General features: G+C 41.0%; 1 protein-coding gene across 2 annotated transcripts in view; it reads left to right on the top strand.

The window, feature by feature from the left end:
- Positions 1–23,392, top strand: part of SLC29A2 (solute carrier family 29 member 2) — a 459,931-nt gene that overhangs the window by 238,689 nt on the left and 197,850 nt on the right. For both annotated transcript variants that reach the window (XM_044060481.1, XM_044060479.1), the window contains exon 9: positions 12,280–12,398. In XM_044060481.1, the coding sequence (XP_043916416.1) occupies positions 12,280–12,398 (119 nt within the window). The remainder of the gene's footprint in view (positions 1–12,279; positions 12,399–23,392) is intronic.

The raw sequence follows: 23,392 nt of genomic DNA, 5'->3' as shown, positions 1-23,392 counted from the left end.
ATGGCACATAGACTCTGTAAGGCTTTTTTGAAGGGCACTCTGTTACTTCGCCCTCCGGTATCAGAACCTGTCATGCCTTCGGATTTAAACTTTGTTCTACAGGCTCTTACTTCGTCCCCCTTTGAGCCTACAGCCACTTGTGATTTAAAATTCTTAACTTGGAAGACTGTCTTTTTAGTAGCCATCACATCAGCCAGGCTCGTTTCGGAGCTTCAAGCTTTATCAATCAAACCCCCTTATTTGATTTTTCATAAAGACAGGGTTTCTCTCAGACCGAACCCCTCCTTTCTTCCCAAAGTGGCGTCATTCAGTAACCTTAATCAATCTATTGAGTTGCCAGTGTTTTTTCCCCAGTTCTCAAACAAGGCAGAATTCAAATTTCATCAATTGGATGTACACAGACAATTACATTTTTATCTGCACAGAACGAAAAACCTCAGAAAATCTGATCAGTTGTTTGTTTCCTTTTCGGAAAACAGAATTGGGTCTCCTGTCTCCAAAGTCACACTGTCCAGGTGGATCTCCAGTTGTATTTCTTTCATTTATTCCTCAGGGGGTAAAGATTTACCGTTCCGGGTGAAGGCTCACTCAGCTCGGTCTCTATCTACATCTACAGCCTATCAGGCCATATTGTCTATGGATGATATTTGTGCTGCGGCTACTTGGGCATCTCCTCACAACTTTCTTACTCATTATAAGTTGGATATGGTATCTAGGGGCAGGTCTTCTTTGGTTCCACAGTGCTCAGGAGTATTTTCCACTGAGCCTCCCAGGATTTAGGTGCTAGGGACGCTGTCCCACGGGTATGAATGTAGGCGAGATCGGACTACATAACATCAAGAAGTTATGTACTCACCATAATGTTCGATGTATGTAGTCCATCTTGCCTCACATTCTTACTTACCCCCCCCCCCACACACACACACACACACACACACACACACACACACACACACACACACCTTCCCCCCGTCCTGGAGGATCTGGAGGTTAGGTCTGGTTTCAGAGCTTCCTTCATTGTTGGTTTGTTCTTCCTTTCCTTAGGTGTTGTTATGCATGGAGAATGAGTGCTGGGGCTTGCAGCAAACTAGATCTGGGGATAGAGAGCAGTGCAGCATGGGATACCATCTTAGCCCAGCCGATAGAAAGACTTTGAGCTAGAAAAGTTGGCCGAGTCGGAGCCGACATTCGGCTCCGAACCCACGGATAAGAATGTGAGGCGACATGGACTACATACATCGAACGTTATGGTGAGTACATAACTTCTTGTTTTTATTGCTTGGTAAAGATGACTGAGTGCATTGGGTGGAGCACATTGCAACAGCTAATACCTATTAGTGCAGGTAGTGTATGTACACGTGCAGGTAGTGTATGTACACGTGCTGGGTCTGATTCAGGTTACATCGGTTTTGTTTCACAGCCAGTGCCAGCTAAATCCTCACCACTAGCCCCTCATGACACCTGCTAGTGAAAAACACTGCATGTCTAATCCCACCACAGGAGTGTTTCCTGCTGACACATTGTGGGTTTGTTCTTATTTTCTTTTTTCCAGTGTGTCAGCCACAGACTCAAAAGCCTGGCAGATTTTGCAGAATGAGCCTGACAGAAATAATGAATCATTTCCCTTTTATAATTCTCCATGCATAACAAGACCTTCTATATTGCCCACCTTATCATGAAGGAATTCACATCTAGATCGGGAGAGGTCATTGTGCCCCTTTACTCTTCCCTCATCAGGCCCATAATTGAGTACAGTGCCCCATTTGGGATGTACCTTACCCGACACCTGCAGCAATTGGAAAGACCCCAAAAGTACCTCACCAAGAGGATCAAGGACTCAAACATATGCCATATGCTGCCCGGCTAAAGAAACTCCAGCTCTACTCAGTAGCATACCGCCTACTCAGAGGCGATCTATGCCTGGCGTACAAGGCCATGTCCAACCCGGAATTAATGGACATGCTCCACCTCAGAAAATCCAAATGCACCAGAGCTACGCGAGCGAGAGATTTGAACCTCAGCACAGAAATAAATAGGACATGCTGGAGGGACGGATACATAACCCAGAGGTTCCCTTCACTCTGGAATAAAATCCCAGTCCATGTTAGGCAGAGCCCCTCACTGACTCTCTTCAAGAGAAATCTTGACAAGTGGATGGGAGATCATAGGTTTAGACAATATTATTTATAATATAATTGAATTTTAAACCCTCATAGATTTATATAAATAAATATTTAGTTATTTTTTATTAGTAATTTTTAGCATAAATCAACATGAGCACATTTGTTTAAAAACATGAACCAGGTTAACAAAACAAGGAACACCATTTGGGTTGACTATTTTATTGTGTATTGTGTTTTATTGAATTTTGACTATGGTCATGTCTTTTTTAATTTTTAATTTTAATTTTATTGTCATTTTTATTTATATTAAAAACACATTGCATAAGGTACATAATTGTTTCAATACTGTTAGAATATCTATGTATTAATATGCATTGTAGCACTTCAACATTAACCTTAGAAAGAAGTATAGGAAGTTACCAAAGGGTTAAATGTTTTAGGTAATTTTAGAGACTAATTGTATGATTTTCAATTAATTAACTTTTATTGAATAATTATGTAATTTAAGAACAGTATAAAAATGTTTGGCACTGATTATTAAGTATTCTGATGAAATCTGCTCAGGGCAGATGAAAGCGCTCAATCTGGTGGATGTTGGTGTAATAAAGTCTTAAAACTTGTTGGAACGAAGTCCGTTTTTTGGTTACTTGTCGTAGGTTCGAATTCTTTTTATCAGATCATAGGTTTACCCCGGGGGTCACTTCTGTGTCACTGCTAGACAGAGGTACAGTAAACTAAACCTTAAAATGGGCACAGTATACTCATTCCAAGGGGTGGCGAAAGCCAAACACACTCTGACTAGGCTTATAAATGCCCTAGGGCAGATAGCCTAGTATGAACCTATGAACCTATAATTCTCATCAACTGCAGAGAGCTTGTGGTGTTCCAACAAGTAATACTGATTTTCTTTGTATTTGCCTAAGCATTCAAGCTCCTCTCCCAAGAGGTTTTAAATGCTTATTTGGGACAAGTAAATGTTCACTCATTGTGTTAATCCCATCCTCGAGTTATCATTGAGGAATTGGACCATCCATCTCAAGAGGATAAAGAACATCAAGCTGGTGTAAGTATTATAATCCCATTGAAGAAGAATCTGAAGGTGAATCCTCTTGCTTGTTCTGGGCATGTTGCATACTTTCTGCCTGTAATATATGCTGCAAAGTTAAGATAAACGTCAAGATTTAGAATTCAATGTTTTGTCTAGGCCTGCTTTTTCAATCTGAAGTCACAGCTGGGTATTTTTGGGGAGTATACATCTTCTGTTTGAGAAGCAAGGATGTAGGTGCAGGCCAGAGGGGGTGAGACAACATACTGCTGCACAAAACACAAATAATACATTTCTTCCGGTAGCTGACCATAGAGGACCTTTAAAGTTATCACACTCTTAGTGCATGAGACCCTCTTATCCAGAAGACTCTTGATCTGGATTTGCATCCATGGAGTGATTTTCAATGAGCTTCCCACCTGTGATATCAAGTTATACTTCTGTTTTCTTGTTGCAACTGTATTTTTCAGATATTTCTTATTTACCTAAATTTTCTAGATAGTATAGGGGTATTCCCTTATAGCTGGGCCAGAAAGTTTTTGACATCAGTTTTTCTTTCCTCATTTCTGCCTCTATATCTTTTATCCATTTTATTTAGGTTGAGGCTGTCAGCATTAATGAAATCCTCGGTCAGGTACATAAGAACATCAGCAGAATGCTTCACTGAAACATTTCTACCTCCAAAGGCACAGTAATTTCCCAGCAACTGCCATATCTCAACTCCTGGGTTTGTCACTGTTATTTGCACAATAGTTACCTCTGTGGTCTGTGCTGCACTGCCAGGAAGGCAGAAGATTGTATGAAATTTGGCTTCTGATGTCATCCTGTTTGTCACATTGTTGCCTGGGAATTCTCAGCTGAGATTTCTTAGAACTGTTTTTAAGATAACTCTTCTTGCCTATCTGCCAGTATGTTTGTGGGGTCTTTTATTTTGTTAGTTTTTAATTACTATTAAAATGTGCTTTTTTCTGTTTTCCATTTCAGACATGGTGTTTTTTATAATTGTATAAATCAATTTTTGAATCAAAGGGCAACTGAAAAGTCTGTTTAATTGTAAAACCCTTTCTCCTACACAGTTAGAATAAACACCAGCATTAGGATTGCCCCCTGTGAGGTGCTCTTTCTAATAGCAAGAGGTGAAGCTCGCTCAGGAAATGGGTTTATACATGGAGTGACATGTTTTTTATAGCATTTGGTGCTATATTTGTGAAGGAATTTTTTGAAAATTATTTGTGGTTTCTGTGGTATTTCTGAGCCGGAATAAGCATGCATTTATGTTTTTTAAACATAACTGTGCATGTTGTTAGGTGCTCTTATCACTTTTGCTGGAGGCACATGCATGAAAGATAATATTGTATGGAAGTGCCTGGATGGTGTGTGCTTTAATCTCAAAGCCTTCTAGAGAAAGACCAAAACAGGTTTTTATGCCTCCTATAAATGATTCCTGTTTCTTTGACGTGCAGTGAATTCGAAGTGAACGTAATAAAGTAAGGAAGGTATGGGGAGATCCCTTCACTTGGAGATGCACTGGGGCTTATTCCCCTGCAAAATATTTATTTTTCTTGCATTTACTCATACTATCACAATTTGAAGTCCATGTGCATGTGTTCTGAGTTTGTGTCTACTCAGTTTTGTACAGTACAGATTTTGTTTTACCAAGCATTTGTGATGCAAGCTGAGATGAATCAATGAGACTTAATGGACCCTTTGAGCTGTAGCTACCTTCTCTTGTTGAAATGTTAATTTATGCAAGCATTCAGCCTTGGAGGTGTGTCTTGTGGTCTTTAAGTTAGTTTGCTGATAAATGACCTAGTACTGTACACTTTACAGCTCAACGACTTAACTATGCTGAGTAAAAGGTCTGTGTTAACTTTTTCGATAACAGTAAAAAGTATGTCTGCTCTGCAAAGTTGTTTGTTGTTTCTTTTAGTAAGAGTCACATTTGTTTGTATCCAGAATGACAGTGAATGAAGTACCTTGATTAAATTCAATATTCCCTATACCAACATCCCAATACAGATGGCCAGATGCATGACATGCTTCTGATACCAGCTATTTGTTTGGGAAAGCCCTTTTGAGGGATCTTGGTGTCTTCTGGAGAGTTTATGATGGTACCAGGTTTGCAGTGATCTGGAAACTTGGTCAGTCATAAATCCTTAACATTTGTTTTGACCTCCAAGAAGTAAATTCCAAAAAAAGAGTGGCCCAAGGACTGAATCCTGGGGTACACTGCTAGTGACAGGTATTTTGGAGGAGGTTGAGCTGACTGCCTTAATTTCCTAGGTTGTATTTGTGGTCCAGTTTGCTATTCAGTGAGTTACATGGGGATTTACATTTAACTGGGAGAAGGGAAAAAAAAACAAAGTCCCACCAGAGGAACAAATGTACCACCACAAAAACAGCAGCAATAATGTAAATCCAAAAGTACTGGTAGAGCAAACCAAGGCAAAATAGAAGCATAAATAAACGTTTATTGTGTAAACGCTTTCACGGCTACCATTGCCATTTCAGACATTTAAAATCATGTTAACATTCATTTAATTTAAATGGGCATCAGCCAATGAAAATGCAATAAATCAATTAATTAATATATATATACAAAATCAAAACTGAATTAAAAAGTATAATATATACACGTGTGTGTATATATATATATATATATATATATGTGTGTGTGTGTGTGTGTGTGTGTGTGTGCGCACATCATGTTAAATAACACACTAAATACATACTTAAAAGCATATATACACACATATAAATACACATAAACCATTCCTTATCTATCTAAAAACTCTATTTTTAAAAACTGGTTTTATACCTATTTTTTCATTTAAGCCTTTACCTTTATTACCCCTCATCCTTATTATAGATTTGAATTCTAAAGTTTCTGTTGTTCTCAATGTCTCGCCCCCACCCCGAACATCATCATATATTACTTCAAGGACTATAAACTTGAAATTATGTTCAATACTATATGTATTGTCATGTTTGGCCAGGGAGTTAGTGCATATTGAATTATTGATACTATAAATATGCTCCCTAATTCTTTCACAAAGTCTGCGGTCAGTCTAACCAATGTAAAAACTGTAGCAGGCTTGCCATACAGCTAAATAAACTATATGCATGGTACCACAGTTAGCTCTAACATGAAACTTCAAACGTTTTCCAGTATCTGGATGCAGGAACTCATTGGAAGTATCTACAAATTTACACCAATTGCATTTAAGGCATGGAAAAGTGCCATGGAGGGTATTCAACTCAGCGTTTCCAACAGAGATATTAGGATGACATAACATTCTCTTTAAATTTTTCTTATTTCTATACACAAACCTAGGTTTATTCCCTACAACAGAGGTGACATCTTTATCTGTAGTCAATATCTGCCAGTTATTCTTTATGGCATTCTCTGTCTGCCTTATGTTGCTAGAATGAGTAACTAGAACCCTCAAATAATTTTCTTTTTTCTTCTTTATTGTTTGTCTGTTCCATGGACCTTCAGAACAGTAAGGTTTACCCTCCTTCCCACGCAAGCTTATTACATTGTGTAAAGCCGCGCCAACTTCATACGTACTATAACCTCTCTCCTGAAACCTAGTCTGTAGAGCATTGGTTTCTCTAGTAAAATCCAGATCACTAACATTAAGTCTGGAGGCTCATAGTCCCTGACTCCTAACTATATTGTGATGAATGTGTGGGGGGTGCATACTCTTTCTATGGAGGTAATTATTTCTGTAACAACTTTTTCTATAGGTTTTAGTAGAGAAATAATGATTCTCTGCTCTAAAGTCTGTTACGTCTGAAAATTTTATAGATTCTGTAGAGTAGTTTAAAGTAAATTTTAAAAAGGGGGTAGTTAAATCTAAATACTCATGGAATTTTAGGAGTGAGTGTTCGTCTCCATCCCACAGCAAAAAGAGATCATCTACACATCTCCGGTAAAAAATAACTTCTTTAAAATTTTTAAGGACAAAGTTGTCCTCCCAATGTGCCATGACAATATTGGCGTAGCTATTGGCACTAGATGTGCCCATAGCTACGCCTTTCTGTTGCCAATACACCGACCCATTAAAGATGAAAATGTTGTTCTCCAGGATAACCTCCATAAATAAACATATCAATTAAATGGAGGCTCCACTAACGCTGCTATTGTTGCATAAATATTCTGTTAACGAATCAATGCCAATATAATTGGGTATACATGTAAATAAAGATTGTACATCTAAAGTCACAAGGATATATGTGTCACAGTTTTTTGTCCCACAAAAGCATACAAGTCATTCAGAAAACTTTTTGTCATTCAGTACATACTGATTGGTACTAAGTACACTTCTTAGATGTTTTTCAACAAAGATGGAAATATTTTCTGTATACCATCCTCTACCGGACACTATAGGCCTGAATGGTGGCTTATAGGCATCCTTATGAACTTTAGGTAACCCTTGCAGAATAGGAATGACAGGTTTCTCACACTTAAAATACTTATACTGTTCCATGGTGATATTACGCCCAAGTAAGCAGTCATATAGTGTATTATTAACTCTCTGAATAATACTATGCACATAAGAAAAAGTAATTGAAGTGTAAGTATTGGTATCACTAAGCAAACATAACATTTGATTGCCGTAAAAAACTCTGTCCATTACTACCACATGGCCTCCTTTGTCTGCAGGTTTGATGACATTGGAACTATTATGAGACAAACTTTTTCAAAGCATGTTGTTCATTGGTATTTAAGTTAAAACTAACCTTTCCCATATTCCTATGAGTAAATAGAGAAATATCATCTTCACATTTTCTTTCAAAAACTTCTACAGCAGCATTAATAGGTATGAAGGAACTGGGTTTTCTAAAAGTCATTATGTGTCTATATGACTGCTCATTAACTTGGTTTGAAATGAACTTTCAGCATAACATTGCGTGTAAAAAGCTTCAAATCTATCATACAGTCTGTAATGTCAGTCAACTGTTGGTATAAAACTCATACATTTATTCAACAAAGAAATCTCTTCAGCAGTTAAAGTATGAGAAGAGATATTCCATATTAGGGAGTTGTTGACTTCTGACACATTTTCTTCAGTGTATGATTCTCTGTTGCATCCATGCTCAGTTTTTCTCTTGGGCCTCCCTCTGCTGTTTGAATGTCTGTTGGCAGGTGAATTGATTGGAAATGGAAAAGAAAAAAACACTCCTCTTCAGGACTGTGGTTTCATGTTGCGATTCATGACTCAAAATAGTGTTGAAATTGAAACTGGACCAGCTCGTAGTTGCATTGGTTAAGGTAGCTTTATTTCTGGCCCCACTATTCGTTTTCAAAGCATTCTGCACTGTTGTAGTAACGGAAGTCTCTGAAGAGGCTTGTGCAGCAGAAGTTTCAACTGCCGCTGTTCGCTCGTTTGCCTCATTGATGATGGTTAACGCACACACAGCCTTTCTGGGTTTCCCGTTGTTTACTTGCTGTTTGGCAGCTGGTTTCGGCCAAGCAAATACATGTCCTGTAGCAAAATCAGCTGAATCCGTATCTAGTTTCCTTTGCTTCTGTAATAGAAGCTTACGTTCAAATGCTAAAACTGAGTCAAGGATATAGCATAATTTAGTGTCAAGTAAATCAGAAGACTATTTCTCATATAGCTCATTACGCATAGTTGAAACAAGCTGTACTGGTCTCTCTTCCGGCTTAAAAAAGTCATTGAGTAATCTCATGTAATTATAGCTTAACTCTAGGTTAAGCTTTTGCCATCTAATCAAGAGTTCTCTATGCATTTCGCCATAAGTAGGCATTTTTAAAATTCTTAAGCCCCTATGTACCACACGGAGAGCAAGGCAAGCCTCGAAGTGGTAAAGTTGAAGCTGGAGATGTTTTAATTTGTAGAGGCAGTTCTCAAGTTGGAATAAATCTTTACGCATAGATGTTATATCAAAAACATTACCACGCTCTGGTTTTGCATAATTAAAAGCTTTGTAGCCTGTAGAGGATTCATGTTGGTATTCAGGAGCTGAGAAAGCCTAGCAGTTGCAGTCAGACTCCCGTCTTTCCCCTTCAGGTGTATACGGTAGTTCAATAATATTGTCAGTTCCTTCAGCCATGGTAACCTCTGGTTTCAAAAAAAAATAAGTAGAAAAGAAAAACAACAAAGTCCCACCAGAGGATGCACCACCAGTTAGTAGCACCACAAAAACAGCAATAATGTAAATCCAAAAGTACTGGTAGAGCAAACCAAGGCAAAATAGAAGCATAAATAAATGTTTATTGGGTAGGCGTTTTCACGGCTACCATTGTCACTTCTTCAGACATTTAAAATCATTTTAACATTCAATTAATTTAAATGGGCATCAGCCAATGAAAATGCAATAAATCAATTAAACAATTCATATATATACAAAATCAAAACTGAATTAAAAAGTATAAGATATAAATATATATACAAATATGTGCACATCATGTTAAATAACACACTAAATACATACTTAAAAGCATATATATGCACATATAAATACACATAAACCCTTTCTTATCTATCTAAAAACTGAAGTCTTGTTATGTGGTATGTACTGATTTGCTCTAATCCATTACTTCAGTAACTTTCTCGAAAATGTCAACTTAGTTAAGTAAGCAGGATCTGCACTTAAATCCAAGGAGGCTTGGGTCAAGAGTCTGTAGGTTCCGTATGTCCTTATTTATTAATTGTATAGTAATCCTATCTGTAGCCTTACGTATGAGGATGGCCAGGCTTGTGGTTCTGTAATTACCTGGGTCCATTGATGCCCCACCTTTGTGCATGGGAATGCCTGCTGCTGTCCTCCATTCATCCAGCATGAAGCCTGTTTAGGGGCTGATATTGAATTGCATCTGTAAGGGATCTTGACGAAAGTCCTGTTTCAAACTGAACATTAGGCATCCCAATATGTTATCTGTTCCCATAGAAGTAATATTTTTGGCCTAGGATAGTGCCTTGAGGTCTTGTTCTTCTTTGAGGGGCAGATATAGATGCAGGTATGCGATCTGGGAATATAGGAGGGGTGATAGGGTGAAGTTTGATATAAATTTGTCTGCCAGTAGATTAGCTATGCCATCTGGGTAAGATCAAAGCTGGCTTTGTGGTTATCCTTCATCTGCATGACTATTTTTACTTCACATCTGGCTTTCGTTGATTTGATCAGGGTGTGAAGTTTTGGAAGATCATTTTAGCATCTCGAGAATTAAATTTATTTTTGAGAGTAGTGAGTTTTTTCTTTTATTATAGAGCCTGCTATGGGCTCTGACTTGTTATTTTTAAATTTGGTGTTGTATTCAGAGGGGAACAGATGAATCTCTGCAGCTGTTTACATGTGCGTAGAATTTGAAGGTATAGGATTCTGCATAAGCAGTGGAGTCATCAGATTGAAAAGGGTTTTTGAATTTAGTCAGGTCATTACTCAGTTTTAGTAGATTAGCCTTAGCTTAATCTCTGAATACTGATGTCTTAGAAGATGCTTCTGGCTTCAGTCTTATGGTGAATGTGACTGATTTGTGGTCCAGTTTTTTCCAGGAGGACATGTCAATTGGTAAGGGAGCAAAGCTGTTCCATGTGGGTAAGGACGAAGTCCAGAATTTTATTGTTCCTAGTATGGGGTGCAAACTAATTAATCCAGAGAGTTTGTATTGATGAAGTCCAGAAATTTATGGGCATACATGTTTGAGGCTTTATATGTCCCCCAGTTAAAGGAGGAGTAGTTGTAGTCTTCTAGGAAAATGGTGTTTGGCTTAATGCAAAGGGACTCCAAACTAATTAAGTAGAAGGTATGGCAAAAGGAGGCATGGGGAGGATCCTATAGTTAGCTATGATATGATAATGGATTTTGTTAATATAGTATTAAGTTGAACATGGAGGAGTTCCAGGTCATTATCTTAATAAATAAGTTTGGATGTGAATTAAAGAAAAAGGAGACCCTACCACCTTTAGTGCCTTCATCCACTGCAATGTGTCTGAATGTGTGGTATGCATTGAAACCTAGCACTGAGGGAGTGCTCTCATTGGTCTTGAACCTGTCCATAACAATGTATAAATTGACATTTCCCAGGGTAAGGAGTGCTTGTAGGGAGTGGATTTTTTTTGTTCATGTTCCTAGTGTTGCGCTGCAGTACCTTTATGCTATTCCAATTCTGTTTTTTTATGTTGGCCTAGCAAATGGAAGTACCTAAAAAAACACTATAGGGTGAACAGGGATTTAGTCAGTATATGAAAGCCTTAAGGCAATAGGTAGGGACCATCCCTGGCAAACCAGTTAGGACCGTCTACCATATTGTCGGACACTAGAAGCTCAGCCAAATGTTGAAGTCAGTAGTCTTTTGTTTGTATTACAGCATCATTCCTGATGATGGCAGATTGCTGCTGAATGCTAGGTTGATACATGTCTCAGACTCGTATTCTGAAAACTCCTTCATATGGTAGGGCGGTACGTCTCAAATTATTTATACTGACTTGCACTATGAATGTGTTATATGTTTGCTTGTGGTGCAGAGACTTGAATGCATATGTGATGTGCTTAATCCTTGCACCTTACAGGCATATGACCGTGACCCTCTCCTTGAACAGCCTTGTGAGTAGTGCATCGTTGTGTCTCACTGTGGAGTCACCTATGACCAGATTACTGGACTGCGAGTTTTGCCTTATGGGCTTTTGAACTGACTCACTGTGTGACTCTTAGATGTATGTTTTATGGTAGGCGCTGCCTATGTTGTATGTTTGTGAGGTTGCTGAGGTTACTTGTTTCTTAGGTTACGTTTAGGTAAGTTACTTTAAGATCCTTGGCATATGAAAGTTTGTGATTGGTCTGAGCTTCATGTGACAAATTTAGTGTGGTGTTGTGTGGTACTAACAACCTGCTTCTTTGTATCAGCTTCATGTGAGAGCTTTTTCTTCAATAACATTATACAACTACAAACTGTGTCAGTTTGTTTAAATACTGGGTGATTGTCAGTAAACATGAGACAGTTGCTACAGTGCTTATCAGCTGTCACAGTTGTGGTATCTATGCAGGATCTCTGTAGCAGACTTGTGGTTGGTGGTTCAGTGTTTCAGGTTGTATACTAAATGTAAATTAGTAAAACTACGTTTTGTGCTTTTTCCGTAGAAAAGAATGGAGGTCAAGATAATACCAAGCTAGCCTTTATCAGCGTAGATAATGCTGAAATTGGAGCTGGAAAATTAAAGACTACAGAAAAGCCCTCTGTATTTCGAGTTCTAAAAAAGGTAATTTTGAACTGGTTCTGGCTGTGAGCTGAAACTACTTAGTAATTCTGTTAAACAAGCTACTTAAATGAAAAGAAACACATTGTTTGTCATAAGACAGATAATGAGTGAACAAAAGTGCATGACTAAAGAGTATTGTGCATGGAAACATTTAAATTGTTTTGTAGTATGATGGGAGGTGTATATGGGGTAAGCAAATTCACGTAAAGATCACCACAGCTTTGTTTATTATGCATAATACTGAAATGTGATTTTAAAAACTGTAGTATTTGTGGTGGGGGTTTATTCCTCAAAATACTCAGGAGAAGCGAGCACTAAATCTGTTTATACAGGAGCCATGTGATTCATGTTTGAGTAGCTATGTGGGAGCTTGAGGGTTTGGACAGGGGAGAATGTGTTTGAGCAGCTGATAGCTGGTGGTTTAGGCCGCTTGCATTGTCCACACCTAACGGAGAATGATTACCAACATAAGCAGCCAGGCTAGCTTGCACGGCTGTGCACTTGGAAATGTGCACATCTCTGTCTGTCTTCATATTCAGGTATCTTTTGTAGTTTAGAGAGCCACCTAGTGGGAGGGAAGGGTAGGCCACTCCTTTAGACGTACCACCTAACTGTCTCTGCAGAGGGAATAGATGGGCTATTCAACTTGACCTGGTAAAGTAAAGTTGTCTGTATGGCTCTTGTGTAGCCTAGAGATTCTGTCTGTCGCACCATGGAGCATTGGGTGACTGGGTACAGGTAGGGGAGCCATGAGAACTGGGTCCTCTAGAGCAGAAAGATGCTGGAGACCTTAAGGTATAACATCTTGAAGTCTTCAGGTTTGTCCTCAATTTCAGATGTCCTCCTGAAAATGCATATGAAGAAGTGATTTAAGGAAGGGGTGGTCAAAGACTTGGGTGATGTGACCAAGGCATTCTTTTTCCCTGCTTGGCTGAAGGGTATGGGTCCTTGTGAAATGCTTTTGCATGCCACAGTATACATCCTAGTTACCCAAGGCTTCTGGTGAAATATTTTTGGAGGCCGCAATGCCTGCAGACGAAAGAACATTCCACCAAGCTGAAGCCCCTTATGAAGTTAGGACTAGACAGATGTCCATTGTCAAAGGCTGGTTCATTATTTACAATGAAAAGGATAGTCAGCCCGTGATTTTACTTAGAGGACATCTCTGGTGGAGGTCTGGGACTCCCATCCCCAGTCTTTCATTGCCAAGAGTACAAGCCTGGGACGTCTGCCCCATTAAGCTCACTGTAGTTGCTTAGGTTGAGGTAATTGGTTGGCCCTCAGTTCTTACTTCCAACCAGTTTTATTCTCAAAGAACTAATTTCCTTGACTTGAAAAGTTCCTGCATGTCCTGCAGAATATGCAGCTAAGTACAGATGAGCCTTCAGTGTCTGGAAACCCTTCTGCTAACAGAAAAGGGACCCCCCTTTCACAGAGAGATTATTTACTCCTCATAGAATAAGGAGAAAGAAATGGATTATGAGTCTCATGTAGAGTATGCTGAAGATGTTCATCGTGTTTCACTGTTGCAGTCATTACTCTTGGGTTATCCTACTGGCAGGCTACCCGCAGTCGGCCCGAATTCCAAAGTCCTGGTCCGGCGTCGGTTGCTGTCGCCTCTTCCCTGACATCAGAGCGCCAGGGGTATAAAAGATGCAGCCAATGCCATTTTCTTCAGTCTTTCTTGCCGCGCGGTGCCCGAAGCAAAAGCAGTTCGCAAGTGCCGGTCGGCCGACTCTGGAGATTTTCAAATCCGAATTTCAGAACCGAAGTCTTCATTAAAGCTATGTACCCCGTTGGGGAAACTTTTTTCTTGCTCCAGACCGATGTCAGAAAAAGTTAACAATTGTATTTCTTGTGGGAAGCAAATACCTCATAAGGATTTTCACTCTTACTATATGCCTTGCCTAGGCCCTGACCCCGACGTTGCTAGCTGTCAGTTTTTTGCTAGATTTAACCAACGCACTATCAAGCGTCGGTTCGATTTTGCATTTCATTACTTTGGCCGAAGGTTTAATTATATAATGCCATCGGAACAGCCAACGACCGGAGTTTACAAAAAAACGCAAGGAAAAGGATAGGCATCCAAGGTCCAAAACCGACGACGAGGCCTCCGTTAGGCCAGTCGCCGGTTCTCAGTGAGGCGCTTTCGCAGCCCCTGGCACCCGCTACCTCAGAGCCACAGGCCGCATCCGACTCCCACGTGGAGCCGACTGGGCCTTTGGATACTCAAGGTATTGGACACTCGGAAATCATTCCCTCAGATGGGTCTGGAGCCGCTGAGCAGGCATCGGCTTCTGAGGGTTTCTTCAAACCTACACAGTTATATGTTAAACCATCTTCAGCTTCAAAGACAAAGACCAAAGTAGCTCTAAAGACAAAGAATCAAGTACAGCATTCTCCTACTCAGACTTCCATGCCTAAAAAACAGATGCTTAAAATGGCTGAAGACCTAATTACTTTGATCAGGGGTTCCCATCCCCCTCCTGATAAGAGGCCTAGGCAAGAGACAGAATATGATTCTTCTGATCAGGTTACTATTTCCTCTGATTCCTCTTCTGAACAGGATTATTCTATTCTTCCCTGTGAGGATTCTGATGCTTTGGAATCCATTCCTTCAGCCTCTCCTCCTGAAGATTATTCTTTTGGGGAAACCCTGCATACCATGAGGGAGCATTTCCACTGGGAGAGCCAAAATTACTCAGAATCTAAGAAAAGGCTCAGAGACTTTCTGCTACTTCCTCAGCACAGACCCCTTGCTATTCCACATGTTCTAGACATTGTAGGTGATGTATTTTCAGAGTCCGGCCTGTCTCCTGACTCTTTACCCCCTGCACCTGCTAAGCCAGACAGATACTACAGGGTCCCAGATTCTCATAAATTCCTATATAAAAACCCCGCTGCTGACCCAGAAACTATATCTCAGGGTCCCAAAGGGGTCAAAGCTTCCACTGCAAAAAACCCTGTCCCCTCTGATAGGGATTCTAGGGCACTGGACAGATGGGGAAAAAAGTTTACACTTCTGCTACCTTGGCTGTAAGGGCTTTAAATTGTCAGTTTCATATGCTTAAATATCAGCAATACTTAATGTCACTGCTTAAACAGAAAATGTTGACAAATTCTGAATGTTCAGAGAACAAGGAAATGCAGGATTTATTGCATGCAGCTGAACAAGTGGGAAAGCATACTTTGCAATGTGGTTATGATTCACTTGGAGGCCTCTTGCAGGGCCGCTGTAACAGGTTCTGTTATTAGAAGGCATGCTTGGTTAAAGGAACAGAATCTGCCTGATCATGTTAAAGCAAAATTATTAGATGCTCCATTACAGCATGATACTTTGTTTGGTATTAAAGCAGAAGAGGTGTTGAAGAAAATGGAGGATAAAGCGAAATCCATGCAGACAGTTAAGGATTTCTTACAGGTGCAGCCACCCAGATTTAGCAGGAACTGGCCTTCAAAACATTTGGTCCTTTCCAGTGTCAGACAGGCCACAAAGAGGCAGATACAGACGTCCCAGAGGCAGATCTCAGTCCCAAGGCTCATACAAGCCTAGACAATGGGGTGCTCTTACCTCCAAAAGCGGAGAAGACAAATCACAACCTTACAGGAAACAGTCCCAATGACTTTCCTTTGCCAGATCCAAGCTCTTTTCTTTTGGAAGCCCCCTTAGGGGGGAAACTAGCACTTTTTTTCACCAAATTGGCAAATGATTACCCAAGACAAATGGGTCTTGCACATAGTGTCCCAGGGCTACAGGTTCCATTTTCACACCCTACCAAGGGCAAAAGGTATGCCAGACCTGCCACACAATCAATGGGCAGAGGCACAAAAGCAAATTACAGCCCTCATGGACATGAGGGCCATTCAGCAAGTACCACAACAAGAGCAGGGGCAAGGATTTTACTCAAGACTTTTCTTAGTGCCCAGAAAGGACAAAACCTGGAGACCAATACTAGACCTGTCTATACTAAACACGTTTCTGGAGGTTCCAAAATTCAAGATGTTAACTCTACAGCAGCTACTGCCCATGCTGGGCAAGATGGCTTGGCTCGTGACTTTGGACCTAAAAGAGGCATACCTGCATGTCCCAATCAGACAATCTTGCAGAAGATACCTCAGATTCATAGCTGGCTCAATGCACTACCAATTCTCTGCACTGCCCTTTGGTTTATCTACTGCACCCAGGGTCTTCTCAAAATGCTTGGCACCAGTAATTGCATTTCGCAGACAAAGAGGAATTCAAATATATCTCTACTTGGACGACTGCCTTATTCAAGCAGAGAACAAAGACATTCTTCTAAAGCATCTGGCGTTTGTAAAAAGATTATTAATTTGCCTAGGGTACACAGTATACGAAAAGAAATCAAAACTAGTACCCTCTCAAGAGATAATATTCCTGGGTGCAAGCTTAAATACAACTGCCCAGATGGCTTATCTCACGCCAGACAAACAAAGGCAACTGACTTCTTACTTCAAAAAGTTGGCAACAGAGACCCAGTTATCTGCAAGGAAAATCCTGCAGGCCTTGGGCTTCATGGCATCCTGCATTCTACTATTTCCATATGCCAGACTGCATATGAGGGAACTACAATGGTATCTAAAAAGTGTTTGGACTCAGCATTGCCACAACCTGGAGACAGTAATTACCTTCATTCCCTGCCTGCAACAGGAGTTTCGATGGTGGGCACAGGCCTGTCACCACAACAAGGGTCTGCCATTCACTTTACCCACAGCCAGACGGACAATGACAACAGATGCATCAGTTTATGCCTGGGGGGCCCATATGGCAGGAAAATGTATTCAGGGCACATGGCCTGCAAGCCAAATGCATCTTCACATCAATCAAAAAGAGATGCTGGCTGTTCAGAATGCCCTGACAGCTTTCAAGGATCTACTTCATCCAGGACAGCTACTGATAAAGACGGACAGTACTACGGTCATGTGGTATATAAACAAGCAGGGAGGCACACATTCCTACCCCCTCTACAGACAAGCAATGACCTTATGGGACACAGCATTGACTTATCAAGTTCACCTGCAAGCACAATTCCTGCCAGGAAAAACAAATATTCTGGCAGACGAACTAAGCAGAAACCTCATGGATCCCCATGAGTGGAAACTGGATCCACAAGTCTTCAGCATGATGACAAGGAAATGGGGATGCCCAGACATAATGCCTCCCCTCACAGCTGCCAATTACAGAGATTTTGCACAAGGATTTATCACAAACAAGCATGGAGAGTGGACGCCCTATCCTTCAGCTGGAAAAATCTAACAGTATATGCTTTTCCTCCTCTGCCTCTCCTTCCCAGGGTACTCCTAAAGGTCAGACAAGAGAAGCCAAAAATGATACTGATTGCACCAGACTGGCCACGCCAGCACTGGTACCCAATCCTAAAGAGCTTGTCTCAAGGTCCAGCATGGATATTGCCTCAAACTTCTCACTTGCTGACCCAACAAAACAATCAGATCCTGCACAGCCAACTCAGGACCTTAAATCTGGCAGCATGGCGGATAATGTAGCCATTCAGAACACTCCTCTATCAAAAGCTGTTATGGATGTTATCTTGGAGGTCAGGAGGCTCAGTACCAGAAAGTCTTATGCAGAAAAATGGAAGAGATTCTGTGCTTGGAACCAGAAACAAGGCATTGACACGTATATACCAAATATCCCTCCGATTTTACAATACCTAACTGAGATGCTGAACAAAGGCCTTTCCATTTCATCAATTAAAATTCATGCCTCTGCCATTTCAGCCCATTACAATACAGAACCACCTATTTTTTCTCATCCTTTAATAAGGCAGCACCTCAGAGGGCCCAAAAACATCAGGCCTCCAAGGAGAGCACCAATTCCGGGAGGGGACCTCAATTATGTCTTGGGGGAAAAAATCACACTGCCTTCTTTTGAGCCAGCCTCAACAGCTGATATAAAATTCTTATCCTGGAAAACAGCTCTGCTCCTAGCAATAACCTCTGCAAGACGGGTCTCGGAGTTACAAGCACTCATGGCTGTGGGACCTTTTATCATTTTTCATCCAGACAGGGTTTCTCTGAGGACAAACTCTACATTTATGCTTAAGGTGGTGTCCAATGTGGCCCTCAACCAAACCATTCACTTGCCTACCTTTTATCTAAACCCACAGAACAAGGGTGAGAAAATTTGCATTCTTTGGACATACACAGACAGCTACGCTTCTACTTGGGTAGAACTAAAGCTTTCAGAAAGACTGAGCAACTTTTAGTGTTATATGCTGTGGGATCACAAGGAAAGGCCATCTCAAAACAGACTATTTCTAAATGGATAGGCCATTGCATCAGTTTCTGCTATTCTCAGCATGGCAAATCAGTGCCTAAGGGCATTAGGCCTCATTCTACCAGAGCAGCAGCCACTTCAGCAGCCTTTCTCAGAGGAGTACCAACCAAAGACATCTTAGAAGCTGCAACTTGGAGTTCAGTGCACACTTTTACAAAGCACTACCACTTACCTCTTTACTCTAAATCCAGAGCAGGCTTTGCCACTGCAGTGCTGCAGGGCCTCATAGCCTCTCCTAATCCTATTTAGCTCAGCCACCCATTCTCAGCTTTGGGATTCAACCCAAGAATAACGACTGCAACAGTGAAACACGATGAACATAGTACAGTTGTGTACCTACCATAAATGTAGATGTTCAAGTGTATTCACTGTTGCAGTCCAGGTTACACTCCCACCGTCCCCCTTTCTTTTGCTGGGGTTTATCTGTACTTCTCTATTCTATACAACCTATGTGGTGTATTTGCTTGTAGATGAAGGAAATGTTTCTTTACTGCATGTATGTTTATTGGCATAATATATTTAACCTTCCCTTTTCGGGGCACCTGACATCTGGGGCAAGAAAAACTGAAGAAAATGGCGTCGGCTGCATCTTTTATACCCCTGGTGCTCTGACGTCAGGGAAGAGGTGACAGCAACCGACGCCGGACCAGAACTTTGGAATTCAGGCCGATTGTGGGTAGCCTGCCAGCAGGATAACCCAAGAGTAATGACTGCAACAGTGAATACACTCGAACATCTACATTTATGGTAGGTACACAACTGTACTATACTGATGACACCACTGCTCCTCCCACAGAGGAAAATTCATTTTAAACGTTTTTTGCAAAATGAAAGATGACCTCAAATGGGAAAACAAATATGTAGCACGTGCATCTTTTTCTTAGAGCAAGTCTTCCAATGTTGAGAGTTTTAGAGGAATTACTAGATTTCATCTGCACTTTTAGTCAAGTGTCTGAGCATTGTATGAAGCGTGGTTATGATGCTGTAGATGCATCATTAAGGGTGGATGCAATGGGGTCTGTAATTAGGAGGTATGCTTGACAGAGGCTACAGCTCCTGCCACAGAATGTCAAACTGCAGCTCCTTAATGACAAAAGATCTTGTATTTAGGTCCCTATGGTTGAGTTATTCAGAAATATGGAGGAAAGGGTGAAGACCATGCAGGCAATCAAGCAGCAGTTTCATCCCCCCATGCCTAAGTATGGCATCAAAGTCTGAACTCTTATACAAAAAGAAATAGAGAAAGTAGAAGGGGAAGCCTGAGAGCCTCGGAATTTTGAACTTCAAAGTGAGCAGCCAAGACTCTATGGAGTTCTTCCATTTCCTGCTTCCAACCCCCACTCCAGCCGTCTTCACACACCACTTTCCACCCTCAAGATAACAGGAAGTATAAGCCAGTCTGCAATGAATTGGGAAAGCATCAGAAATTCAGGTAGGTGCTGCAGGCAATCTCTTGGGGTTACAGACTTCATTTCTTATCAAAACCAAATAGCATCAGGTATCCCCCTTGTGCCAGGAGACCAAGTGAGTCATCCCCACCAATCTTAAAAACTCCTAAAGCTAAGTGAAATAGAATATGTGCCAAGGCAGGACCAAAACAGTGGGTTCTATTCTAGACTGTTCTTGTACCCACAAAAGAAGGCCCTAGGAGGCTCATGTTGGGCTTCTTAAAGCTAAACACTTACATCTAGATCCCAAAAGTCAAAATGTTGATTTTGTAAGTATTGTTACAACTCCTATTTCCTCTGGTTCTGATGGTTTCTTGGACTTTAAGGATGCTTATGTCCATACCCCAACACACAGAGATCACATACATTTTCTCAGATTCAGAGGTGATGGTGGTGGGGGGGGGGCATTGTCAGTTTAGCTACGTGCCACTTTGGGGTCAAGCAGCCTAGTTATTTACAGAGTGGCTAGTTCCATTCATTGCTTGTTTTAGAAACAAAGGCATTCACATTTATTCCTACCTGAATCGCTGCCTTATCCAGGCTATATCCCAGGAGGAAGTGGAGATGGTGCTGCAACCTAGGTCAAATCTCACCCCTCCCAGAAGAGTGGTGTTTCTTTTATCTCACTGGATTCCTGCAAAAAGAAGGCCTTCCTCCCTCAAGACAAAGTGAAATCACTTACATGGTACTTTCAGGCCATGAAACAAAGTAGTACAGTCACAGCCAGAAAACTCTTAAGGGCACTGGTTTCACAGCCTCCACCACATTAATGGTCGCACTGGCAAGGATGCGGATGATGATGCACCAGTGGTACCTAAGAAGTTTCTAAAGTGATACTCTGCGTCACTGAAAGAGATTATCGCTTTGCTGCCTTGATCCTGCAGGAACTATAATGGTGGTCCAGCAGGTTAGACAGAACCAGGGGGTATCTTTCAGTCATCCCCTCCACACTAGGCCCTAGCCACAGATGTTAAAGACCTAGCATGGGGAGCCCATACATAAAGTCTCGAGGTGTAAGGAGTGTGTAATCCAACTCAAAGAAAGCATATAAATGTAAAAAAACATGTTGCCCTTGATCTAGATCCTCAAAGCTTTCAGTTATTTATCTGGGGGGGGAAATTATCTTGCAAGTAACAACCACCAGCACTACTATAATGTGATATGTTAAAAACATGGGTGGGCTTGATCTTATTCTTTATGCAAGCTAAGACTTCCTGACAAATTAGCCTTAGGGTCATTGAAAGAGTTATCTACACTCCATCCCAGCTGAACTCTGTGGTGGACTAAGCAGACCAATTACAGATCCCCGAGTGGATGCTACACAAGGGTGTTTTCCTTCAAGTAATTCATGGGTGGGATGTCCCAGAGGCAGACCTATTTGCTTTTCTGAGAAATAAACAGCTGAAAAAGTCTACTCCACACCCCTACACAAATATGCTAGGGCAACGGGTGCCTTCTTCAAAAGGATGGCTTTCTTTTCTGTGTGCATTCCTTCTGATCATCTGATGATTAAGTAGGTAAGGGTCCAGGAGCCAAACTTACTCCTAATAGCACCTTTTTGGCCCAAGAAGCAGTGGCTTTCCCTCCTCATTCAGTTATCCAGGGTGAAACTTCTCACTCTGCCTTTGCAGTCGAACCTCATACAGGAAAAATTGGCTATAGTGCACCCCCAGCCTGAAGACTCCGTAGCTCACTGTGTGGATGAATTTGCTGTTTTGCCTTTTAGGCATGAGTTCACTAAGTATATACTGATTATCAGTAAGGGGGCCAGGAAGCCTACTACAAAGAAATCCTATCTGGCCAAGTGACAGAAGTTTTCTATCTGGTGCCACAGAATGAATAAGGAACCCATCTCGGCATCATTGTCCTTGATCCGTCAAAGCTGTTCAGCTCAGGACTGGCATACATGTATGTGAAGTGAAGTTCTGTCTCTCAGCCATTTCTGCTTGTATGGCTGTGGATCCCCCTTTGCATGCCTACAGTCTGTTAAGCTCTCCTTTAAGGGAGTGCTATATTTGAGCCAGCCTGGAAGGCTTATTGGTCCTCCATTGAACTAGACTTATGTCCTAGAAATGCTACTGGGCCTCCTTTTGAAACATTCTACCTTTTCCTCTATGAAATACCTGAACAATCGGTGATATTGAAATGTATTAACCCACCAGATGCGCAGTAGCAAACCCTGACCGATGCACTGAAATGTAATTAATATTCAGCATCTGTGCCGAAAGCAACACAATGTTTTATTGTAGACATTCACTAACAAAAAATAAATGTTTTTACTAGGGGCATAAAACTAAAATGCCTGTTGTACATCACAGAGTTCACACCACAAAACTGTTTCTCTAAACAATATTGTTATTAACGGCTGAAATTGTTTGCAGTACCAGCACTGTTGCACAACACTTGTTCAGCGGGGGTGGGGGGGTGCAGCACCCCTCACAAGGGGAGTGCAGGGGGGGGGCTTGCCCCCTGAAAAAGGAGAAAGTTATAATTTCGACGAGGATGGAGTTCGTTGTGTGCATGGATTCCATGTCAAGCATGGTGTATTTACATATTGAAACTCTGCCCGCCGCCTTGTCAATCAAACAGGCCTCGCCCATTCCTGCGTGAACTAACTGGTGGGTTAATACACTTCAATATTGCAGTGGCGGTTGGTGACTTCAAATCAAAGCGGGGCTGCAGGAGACAGTTGAGTGGGTGTGGCCAATGGGGAGAGGTGTGGCCAAGCAGAATGGGCGGGGCTATGCTCAAAACCACAACAACTGGAACTTTAATTAAATACGCTTCTTTGGGTGCCAAACCGTCATTATGAGAGTGCAATCAAGGCAAAATGAAGTGTAGAAGAAAAAAATATTTCAGTGCATTGGCTACATGACAGTTTACGTAATATCTAGATAGAAACAAAAAGGTTGTGAGGCATGAAAAAATAAATTACATTTTTAAATACCTTACTGAAATGCCAGTCAAAATAAAGTATAGAAAAAAAAAACAAACAGCACTCAGCTCAAGCCACTTCTCCTTGCACTGCAGTTCTAATTATAATTTATATTCAGCTTTATAAAAGTACCAAGTAACATACTGAAAGTAGCAATCTCTGTGATACCCGCACTTGTAAAAATGTTTCTTATCCAAAAAAAAAAGACCTGCTGCCTATCAACTATCTACTTGTTACATGGGGAAAACATGATCAAAGTAAAAAAATAACAGCAAACAAGAAACAAGCTTAAGAT

Source organism: Protopterus annectens, chromosome 2.part0, assembly GCF_019279795.1.
Source record: "Protopterus annectens isolate FY-2018-M chromosome 2.part0, PAN1.0, whole genome shotgun sequence".
In the NCBI taxonomy this organism is placed as follows: Eukaryota; Metazoa; Chordata; order Ceratodontiformes; family Protopteridae; genus Protopterus; species Protopterus annectens.
Note: the sequence above shows the minus strand (reverse complement) of the source record. Positions and strands in the feature narration are given on the sequence as shown.